Here is a 10,781-nt window from a genome sequence, read left to right as displayed (position 1 = left end):
TGATGCCAGTCCGGAGCACGAGTGACCCCCGGGGGGAAGGGGGGCAGGCGATGTTCGCAGGATCTCCAGTCCCTCCAATTCCCGTGCCCTTTTCCCAGCATCACCCGAAGGAGAACCACAAGGTTCTGCTGGGAGGGTCCCTGTGTGGGGGGTGGGCGGGGGACTGACCGAGCCACCGCATCCTCCCTCTGCCATCCCCCTCCAGCGTCCACCTCCCTCCTTTCTGCTCCAGCCAAGTTTCAGGAATACTTTGACCAACTGCACTCGTTTTGTGAGTCTGGGGACTCACAGAAATGTGTATTTTGACTCCATCCTTTCCTGGGCTTATCCCAGCAGTTCCCTGTGCCTATAGATCTAATGGAAGAGGAAAAAAAGCCACTGATATTTTGGGATGCCTGAAAGAGACATTTCCTAAATTTCCAGCGCCCTGGGATAATTTTGGCCTAGAGAGCCACACTCCAGCCTGGTGCTGGTGGCTTTGGATGCAGTTTTGGATTTGCTCTCTAATGGAGCAGGGAGGTATTTATGTATTTATATATTTATAGCTTTGCTGGGCTGTGCTGGGCATTAACACTTTCCTGGAGCCAAGAACTTCGATTCCTGCTTCAGGCTAAAATAATCTCAGTGCCAGCCCACGAGGGAAAAGGGGAGTCTGAGGATGCTGAAAATCCTGCTTGGTGGGATCCAGAGCAAATCTCCCCTTGGCTGCAGGATATGGAGTTGGGGGGCTCAGCCCAGGTTTATGGAGTTATAGGGATTCCCCAGCTCCCTGTTCCCAGAGTTTTGGTGGGAACATGAGCAAAGGCTGGCAGGGGGGGCTGCACTTGCCACTGGCCACAGTGGCACTGCCAGGGGCTCTGCAGGCAGCTTGTGCTGCTCTCCAAGATGCCTGTGGGATGACTGCTCCCTGATGCACAGATGCCCATGGAGGGCAGATTATGTGAGCCCCTGGTCTGTGCTCTCCTCTGGAGAGGGAGATCTGCCAGGGGCACAGGGCACCAGCAGAACCCAGGGATACCTTCTCCCTTCCCTTGGTGCCCAGGAGGATCCAGAAATATGGATGGGTGCTGTCAGTGTGCCCTGGGTGTCTGCAAGTGTGGAAGGGGTGGGTCAGCACAGTCAGTGTGCAGCAGGAGGAGGGAGAAAGAACAGTTTGTAGAATCCTAGAATCATGGAATATCGAGTTCACAGAATCCTAGAATCATGGAATATCCTGAGGTGACAGGGACCAACAAGGATCATAAAAGTCCAGCTCCTGGCCCAGCACAAGACAACCCCAAAAATTCCAATGTCTCTCATTAGGGCATCTCAGCAGGCAGAGAGGTCACAGCAGGGATGACACAGCCTAAAACCCTTCCAGGGTCTTTCCCAGGCAGAAGGTGAGGTTATTCCCACCAGCAATCACTAATGATCCTACAGGAACATCAATGGCCAGGGGGACAAGTGGGAAATACTTGGATCTGCCTCTGGGGATATGGTCATGGATGTAAGCACAGCAGGGAGATGATGGCCAGGGAGGAGGGGGGCAGTGAGATGGGAGTCTCCATGTCATCCTCCTCCTCCAAGCCCTGGCTGCCCAGCTTCACTGGGGACTCACAGAAATGTGTATTTTGACTCCATCCTTTCCTTGGGCTTATCCCAGCAGCTCCCTTACCCATGGCAGGAGTGATGCCAGACCAAAACACCAGCTGTGGCAGGGCAGGACCAGGGAAAGACACTGGAAAGAGGAGGACCAAGAGCAGGAACATCCCTGGCCAGCTGCCCTCACCCAGATGGGCACAGCAATGCTGAGCCCCTGGCACTGCCCTGGGTGAGAGGGAGCTCACTCACAGAGAGGCTGTTTCCCCCCAGATTTGTGGGAAGCAGCACAAGCTGTGAGCTCCCCCCAGCTCTCAGGGGGCTGTGAGGGGGGACACAACTGACCCCCAAGTCTCCTGCCACCTGAGGCTCCTGGGACAGGGCCACTCCTCTTTGCACTTATATTTTTGGGTCAATTTTTTCCCTTCATCTCTCCATTCCCAGATCAGCTTCCCTGCTCCACCCTGCAGGGAGCACCCAGAGAAAGGGTTCAGGCTGGGGTTCCCCAAGGGGGTGTTTTTACCCAACACCTTGGTGCTGTCAGCAGTCAGGACCCCAACATGCACCGGACTGAACACCCCAAAACCCAGAGAGAGCCACGAAACAGCCCCAAACTGCTGAGCAGTCCCAGCACCTGTGGCTGCCAGGACATCCCTCCTTCCCCTGTGCTGCAGGATCTGCTCCTCCACTGACCGTCCTGCAGCCACCAGGACAGGAGATGTCCCTTGTCTGGGGATGCCAGGGCATGGGCACGGGGACATGGAGGTTCAGCCAGGTGCTCCACACCTGGAGCAGTGTGTTCTCCACGGAGTATTCCAACCCTGCTTCCCACCCCAGGATACCTGGACTTTTCCACTGAGCAGCTCTCACCCACCCCTGCTTCTCACTGGAGACAAAACCCTGGGTATCCTATGGGGGAAATACAGCTTTTTTTTTTTTCCCTCATCCTTTTCCCAAAGTTTCTTGCAAACTCAAACACATCCCTTTTTCACCACTGGGGAAATGCTGACTTGCCAGCACCTGTTTTTAGCTTCTTTACAAAATTCAAACCCAGGGAAAGTGCAACCAATGTGCTGATTCTTCACAATTTTCTCTTTGCCAAAACCTCCAAGCCTTCCCCAAAAAGCTGCTGTAGCTCATTGCTGGCCACACGTGTCCTGTGCAATCCAGGGGGATGTGATGCCATGAGGATGCTCAGTGCTTACTGACACTGGGGCTGGGGCTGCTGCCACCAGACCCCCCAGGGCTCCCCTGCACCCCACACTGCCCTGTACCAGCACAGCCCCTCCATTTCCAGCCTTTGCCACTGGATTTGCACCACTCCAGGTACAGGGTTCACCTTCTCCATGGTGGTCTCCAAGTCAGGTACACAGGAGGATGGAGGCAGCCAAGTCCTGGATGGTAGAATATCCTGAGCTGGAAGGGACCCACAAGGCTCATCGAAGTCCAGCTCCTGGATGTGGCCATGGGATGTCCCCCCCTCCTCCTGCTGGGGTTGTATCCCCATCCCTACCTGCTGCAGGAAACAGAACTGCCAGGATCACTTTCCAGACTGCTCTGGCTCTTTCTTCACTTTGCTGCACAATATTTCATCACCCACCTCAGTGAAATCTATATTTCCCTTTTAAGAGCTCTCCTAGAATAATATATTTTTTTATTATCGTGACAGTGAGGGCTCCTGTTGCTATGGCTACGTGCCCTTTGCTGGAGCAGGAGCTTTCTGGGTGTTGGAAACTCCGCTATTTTTCCTGATCTATGTGATTTGATTTTCTTTCTTTTTAATTTGATGTTTACTCCCATTATCGTCTTCTGAAACAACAGGTCATTTATATTGCGTATGAATGTGTCACCAGTACAGCAAAGCCTTCAGAAACAACCTTCTGCTTTCAGAAGGAGGAGTTTTGGGGGGGAAAAAATCTGCTGTGCAGCATTGATAATATATAGAGTATAACAAAAACATGGGAACTCTGAAAGGGTCTCATCTGTATCTCACCACATCATACATTAAATCCCAGTTTTGAGTTCAGGACTCTTGAATGAGTGTTATAAAACCAAGCCCAATTTTCTGTGGTTTTCCATCCTGTTGCTGTAAAACAAACCTTTATATTCTGGTTGTCAACTGAGCAGCCTTCCAGTCCTGAGCCTCTTGAAACCTCATCTATTTGAGAACACACATAGGTAAAGGAAATGGATGTATTAAATTGAGATATGGATGGCTGAATAGATAGATAGATAGATAGATAGATAGACAGACAGACAGATGATAGATAGATAGATAGATAGATAGATAGATAGATAGATAGATAGATAGATAGATAGATAGATAAAACAAATCAGCTTTTTACTCCAGCATTTCCTTACAGGCGAGTGCTGTAACATTTACATTTGGAAAGGGATCACACATGCACAGAGACATTACAGGAACTTTTCCAAAGCTTTTCATGCCTTGGGATACTTCATGGTGAAGGACTGTGCTCTGATTCTGCTGTCAACACACACTGGGAGGGAGCAGGAATGGGCCTGTTGCACAGGAAGGGAAGCTGAGGCACAGAGCCAGCCCATCCCTGCTCCCGAAGCAGGTGAGTGGCAGAGCTGGGGTGAAAAACTCTGGCTTTGTGCTGAATTTGTGCTGTGTTTTCAGGGACAGCATCCACACCACTGCCTCCTTGTTTTATGGGGAGGATGATGATCGAGGCATCACCTGTGGGCTCATTCCCCTCTGTCCCATCAGGACCAGAGATGCTGCATGAGACCCATTTGCTTCCCTCTCCCTGCACTCCTGCCTTTTTTTGTTATTCTGTTTTTAACTAGAAATAGTAGAAATGAGTGAAAGCAGACCAACACCACACAGAAACTCCCCAAACAGCCAATAATCCAGAAAACCTCCAAGATTTGCCTACAACAAGGCAAAAGGTTTGCTCCTGAAGTTTTAAAAGGCAATGGCTGCAGTGAGGTGCCAAGTGGATTTAACAGTTTATATGGACTCGCACGAGCAGATGCTGATGCAGGTTGGGTTCACAGGTTAGAGCTGAGTGGGAGGTGGTTTAGGTGGTGTCCCCAAGCCCCAGTGAAGCCTCTCACCCTCCATGAGGCACAACCAGCAGCCATGCAAGGGACTCCCTGTGCCCAGACTGGGCATCTCCTCAGGCATCGCCCACCACCCGGGTCTCTGCAGCATCCACAGCCCCCAGGGACAGCAAAGAGATGGGGGAGGATGAAAAGGAGGAGGCACCTCATGGTGGTTCATCCTGGAGGGCTCAGGAGGCTGCTGGAAGAATCTCTGTGCAGTGGCTGGGACACAGGAATGCCCAGGTGATGCCAGCAGGGAGGGAAAGGAGGCTCAGAGCCCCTTCACCTGCAGCTGGAGCACACAGGAGCATCCTGGGAAGGGATGTCAAGCTCCTGGAGAGTATGTGATGGCAGGGAAAGAGCAGATGGGAAAGGGAAATAGGGTCCAGCCCCATGGAGAAACTGGGGGAGTGGGAAACCAGGTAAAAGGTGTTTATATTCCCAGCTACAACTCGTGATGCTGCCAGAAACGGAGGCATGGAGAGGTGAAGGGATGGCCCAGTGGTGCTCAAAGAGATGCAGGAAAAGCTCCAGATGAACTAGAGGGTCTCACCTGGGCACAGCATTTCCCTTCCCACACCAACCAGCCCCGTCCCCACTCCCCAGACAAGCAGGTTCCCACCCAAGGATCTGGCTGAAAACTTCCACCAGCGGCTGCCCCGAGGGGTTCTGGGGGAGATTCTCCCTGAGATCATCACACGTTCAAACATCCCCCCCAGTCTGATTTACCTCTGACCAAGGGGAGGAGGGGGTGGTGACCCACAGCTCATTTCTCCCACCGTCTGTGTCATTCCACACTCTGTTCCCACGGAGATGGCACAGAAGGTGGCTGGAAGGGGACTCAGCAGCTGGCACAGCACCCAGCACCGGGGACCAGGGAAGGAGGAACAAGTATTTTCCATAAAGTGTGAAAGGAGGAGGAGCATGGGAGAAAGCAGCAGCCCAGCAGGCACAGAGGAAATTATTAATTATCAGGATGCAGCAATGAGGACCCTGCAGGCTGGATGCACATCCTTGCCTCCCATCCCTGGCCTCCAGCAGCACCCATGGAGCAGGATGGGGTGTTTGGGTGCCCCAAGCACCATCCCACATGTGAGAGTTGACCACATTTAAAGCGCAATTTTTAGGTGCAATTTGAAAAAAAGTGAGAAATAAACATTTAAATATATATGAATATATAGATATTTATATAGCTTTTTCATAGAATCGTAGAATATCCTGAGTTGGAAGGGACCCACAAAGATCATTGAGTCCAGATCCTGGTCCTGCACAGGACAGCCCCAAGAACCTGTAGTTGCAGACACAAATGCTGATCCCAGTTCTCATGTCAAATCACAATGGGATGTCCCCACACAGGAGGGGCTTCAGGAAAGCAGCACATGGAGCAGTGCTGGGAAAATACAGCAACAACAACTGTTTGGGACAGCTGAAGCTCTGTTTTCTGTAATTTAAACGATATATTAATTTATTCAAACCTTGTATTAGCAAAGGGAGAAAAGAGTCCTGATTCAGAGTATTTTGGACTGTTTAAGCCTATTTATGGGACAAGGCTGTTCCTGGGAATGGCGAGGGGAAGCTGTGCTGTCCTGGTTTGCAGCCCATCTGCTTTGGCTGCTCTTTGCAGGAGGCAGGACGAGCACTGAACATGGTGAACAGCAACGTGGGAAACCTTGTCCAGACTTTTTCTTAATGGATTTAACTTAATTAAGTGGCTCCAGTGGGAATTTATCACACGGGAGGAGAAGACACAGCCACTGCTATGTGAGGACAAGCTGGGGGAGCCACAATGGGATGGGTGCAGGACCTGGAGGCTACCATGGGTGTTCTGGCTCCCATTATCCCACCAGCCCTTTATCCTCACCAGGCAAACACCAGTAAATACTCAGGGCTTGGATCCCTCAGAGACAAGGCTGGAAAAGCCCATCCTTGTACAGGGATTTGCACAGGGATGGCACAGCCAAGCTACCACTGTGGGGCACGTGTGGGGCTGTGGAGGCACCAAGGGATGTGCCAAGGGATGTGCCAAGGGATGCGCCAAGGGATGCACTGAGAGGTGAACCAAGGGATGCACTGAGGGATGTACAGAGGGATGCACCAAGGGATGGCCCAAGGGATGCACCAAGGAATGTGCCACAGGATGTGTCCAGGGATGCACGGAGGGATGTGCCAAGGAATATGCCACAGGATGCACCAAGGGATGAACCAAGTGCTCGCTTTTCAGGCAAGGATTCCAGCCGAGGCTGAACAAAGAAAACATCCTCATTATTGCCTTAGATCCTTAACTTTTGACGCAGCTTTCCCCGCTCCCACAGGGCTCCTGCCTGTGTAAGATCACTCCTGTTTACACCCAGTAAACACCAAATACAGCTTCCCCGTGCCCCAGTCGGGTGATGTCCCTGGGATGCACAAACTCCAGGTGAATATTGACTTTGTGCTGACAAGGCTCCAGTCCAAATACCACCCACTGCACGGGGCGGCCAAGGGGGCCGGCACGCCTGCGATCCAGCGATGGAATGATTTGATTCCCCAGCCCTGCAGCATTCTGCCTGCGAGGAAATTTTCATTTTGGTCTCTCCAACTCGAGCACCAATTGTAAATGTCAGCGCTAAACGCTCAGATTTAAGTGTTGGGTTGTCTTGTTTGATTACGGCACTAAAAGGTCAGGGCTGACTAATGGAAAGTACAAGCGGTATCGGGAGGGAAACTGTGTTCTGCCGTGGCTCAGCAAACACCTGGGGACAACCTAATCACTCTTCCCGCTGCATCTCTCTCTTCCCTCTCCGGCTCCTTCACTCAGGGTTGGTTTTTTCAGGTCTTTCAACCTGGAAAAGCCATTTCTGGGGAAAATTCCTGCCTGTGACGTTGCTGCCGGGGATGCCGGCAGTGCTGGCTTTCCTCCTGGAGGAAACGGGAGCTCATCTCGCCATGGCCTGGCTGGATTTGCTCCCAAAGGGGAAGGGATTGCACCAGAGCCAGGCTGCAGCCACCCCCCACTGCCATCACCCACTGCTCTCCATGGGTGGCACCGAAGTGCTCTGGATGCCAAAGTTTCTCTGCATCCATTCACATCCCCATTTTGGCCTCCCTCTGGCAACCAGCATCCCAAGAGCTCCACGCAGAGAGCAGAACAGGACTTTTTCCCTCCTCCTTTCCCATTTGCCATCCATTTTCCAACACTTGCAACACCTTTAAATTCCCCCTTCCCTGAGTTGTTCCAGTCATGGTGGCCAAACAAAACTCCAGTTGCCTCAGACTGAGCTCAGGAAACTGCTTTTTCCTGAGCCCATTCTCATCATCCCAGCTCTATAAGCAGAGTTCGTTGTGTTTATTTTAAAGCTGCTTTCAAAAATATTAGTCCTTCTGCCACAAAAGTGCCTGGCAGAACAAAACCCCAAGGAGCTGTTCCTCCTCTCTGGGGAATACTGTGGTGGGCCCAAGCAGGAGCACTCATTCCTCCATACAGATGCCATCCCACACTGGGATCTGGTCCCTGCTGCCAACCCTTAAATCCCTCCAGGGATGAGGACTCTACCACTGTCCTGGGCAATATCTTTCAATGCCTGACATCCCTTTTGGTGGAGAGATTTTCCCTGATTCCAAATCTAAACCTCCTCTGGCACAACTTAGACCATTTCTGCTTGTCCTATCCCTTGTTCCCTGGGAACAAAGCCCAACCCCCACCTGGCTCTCCCCTCCTGTCAGGGAGTTGCAGAGAGTGAGAAGGTCCCCCCTGAACCTCCTTTTCTCCAGGTTGGGCCCCCCCAGCTCCCTCAGCCACTCCTGGTGCTCCAGATCCTCATTATAAAAGGTAGTTGTCTTATTCACAGGTCCCTTTGCAGGAGCATCCCTGGGGAAAGGGTCCCATTAAGCAGAGGATGGTGCCAGAAGGATGAAGGGGCTCAGAAACCACCAAAAATACAGGAGGGGAAAAAGTCCTCACACCATCACCAATATCAAATGCAAAGAAATCCAAGAAAAATATCCATCTCCTAACTGAGCTGTTTCCTTCACAGTCCAGGCATGGAGTGGGACAGAGCCTGAGCTGCACTGGGGAAGTCAAGGCAGCTTGTGGTCTGTAAGATTAATAGGAAATCTGCTCTGGACTGGGAGTGATTCCCTCTTTTATTGCAATGAACCCCAAAGAGTAATGGCTCTAGGGCAAGAAGAGGAAGGCAAATTGCAGTAATAATGTGTTTCCTTGTGCAGACATGCTTTTGATCATAGAAAATACACCATCTGTTTCTAAATTACTTGTATTGATTTAACAGTTAGAAACGTGAGGGGAGATCTTTTTTTTTTCCTCCTGCAAATCCATTTTGTGAGGTCGCCTGGAAATCTGACAGTTCTGGGCAATAAAAAGTACGGGCTTGTTCATCACAAAAGATTCCTGCTGCCAGGAATGGGGCTGTCCTGGGACATCCCCTTCCTCTCCATCACCCTGTCCCACTGAGAGCTGAGCACCCGAGTCCTGGTGCACCCCATAAGAACTATTTCTTTACACCAAATAAGATGTTCTTGTGTTTCTTCTTCCCTGTGGGGGTGGTGAGGCCCTGGCACAGGTTGCCCAGAGTAGCTGTGGACGTCTCATCCCTGGAAGTGTTCAAGGTCAGGCTAGATGAACAACCTGTTTGTTCCCACCTGAATCCTCCCAGACCAGCACCACCAGCTCACAGCAAAGCCCCACAGCCTCCACACAAACTCCTTCCTTTCCCTGGTGGAAAACACCCCAAGCCCAGGCATCGTCCACAAAACGACTTTCTACTTCTCCAAGTGAAATCAGGAGATGGATCTTGGCTCCTGCTGGTTGTGATCTGCAAGGTTTATTCAACCCAAAAAAAAAAAAAAAAAAAAAAGGCATTTTCATGCAGAATCTTTTGGTTCATAGAAGAAGTTATTCTGCAGTAGCCACCTGACAACCCTCCCCCCCAAACCGAGAACTAAAGTGACTCCGGAGTGAGCAAAACCGAACGCGCTGTCCAATCCCGACACACAAAAGTGGTTCCTATCATTTCGTACAACAGGGGGAAATTTGGCAAACACAGCTGATCTGCAGTTCCCATCTCTTAAGCACTTTGGGGCTGGCTTTGGCCTCCAATCCTCGGGTTGCCTGTCTGGAAAACAGACACGTGTCCTTGTGCTGCGGGACCTGGGGACTCTCCGGGGGGAATCCGAGCCAGGTGAGGGAAGAGCTGCTGTGTCAGCATTTTTAAGTGGGGGATATAAATATAAAACATGGATACAAACGGGTTCTTCGTACACAAAATATCATCTCTCAAGGCACTGGGGTGACGGCCCTGCTGCCACTCGTGGGCTCTCACTGGGCTTCTGCAGCTGCTTAGGAAGGAGGGGAAGAAGGGACCGGAGAAGTCCCAGTGCTGCCATCCAAGGGGGATTTCACCCAGACACCCCGGGAGGGAGTTTTCCCAGCGGATGGTGCTTTTCCTTGGTGGGGGTGGTGTGATCCCACAGGGGCCTCAGTCTCCTTGGGATGGCTTGGGGCTGGGTTCGGCCAGGAGGGAGGTGCATAGATAGGCCGGGGGCTCGGGCTGCTCCGCTCCCTCGTCATGCCAGCAGCCCCAGCCGGGTCACCTTGGCTGAGAGGAAGGAGTGGATGATGAAGACGATGGTTTTGGGGCAGGAGTGAAGGTCCAATTGCTGCAAGAAAGGAAGGGAGGGGTGTTTACAAAGGGGAAGGCTGTTTCTGGAGCAGCTTTCAGCCAGAGACCACCCAGACCCCCCAGTCTCTACTACGGCCTTACCCTGGGGCCCTGGGAAGAGCTGTGCACCCTGGTTGGGGCAGATGGATGGGCCATGCCTCACCCCCATGCCAGGCAGGATGGGTGCTGTGCCCAGGGCGGGTTCTCTGCTCCCCCTCTCCCCTGGGACTGGTGGGAGTGTGGGTGGGGGGTGCTGAAGGCAAAGCCAACTCACGATCTCTCCCTCTGGGCCACCAAAGTCCAGGTAGAGCATCTTGGTGCCGTCATCCGAGGACATCTGCAGCTTCTCGAAGGGCTGCTGGAGCAGGATGGTCCTGCTGAGCCCGGGCTCCGTGGTGGAGATGGTGAAGCCCTTGTCGATGTGGACGGTCAGGGTGCACTCCTGCCCCTTCCACGTGCAGGCTGGGGACGGGGAGG

The 10,781-nt window shown here is 52.2% G+C and overlaps 1 protein-coding gene across 1 annotated transcript in view; it reads right to left on the bottom strand.

Moving 5' to 3' along the window:
- Positions 1 to 9,473: 9,473 nt before the first annotated feature.
- The window catches only part of SNTA1 (syntrophin alpha 1), a 10,356-nt gene continuing 9,048 nt past the window's right edge, over positions 9,474 to 10,781 (bottom strand). The window contains exons 3-4 of the mRNA XM_018085675.2: positions 10,579 to 10,777; positions 9,474 to 10,302 (exon numbers count right to left, since the gene is read on the bottom strand). Of these exons, the coding sequence (XP_017941164.1) occupies positions 10,210 to 10,302; positions 10,579 to 10,777 (292 nt within the window). The 3' untranslated portion in view covers positions 9,474 to 10,209. The remainder of the gene's footprint in view (positions 10,303 to 10,578; positions 10,778 to 10,781) is intronic.

Source organism: Manacus vitellinus, unplaced genomic scaffold, assembly GCF_001715985.3.
Source record: "Manacus vitellinus isolate BGI_N305 unplaced genomic scaffold, ASM171598v3 scaffold_85_pilon, whole genome shotgun sequence".
NCBI lineage: Eukaryota > Metazoa > Chordata > Aves > Passeriformes > Pipridae > Manacus > Manacus vitellinus.
The sequence above is the reverse complement of the archived record's forward strand: the minus strand, read 5'-3'. Positions and strand labels throughout refer to the sequence as shown.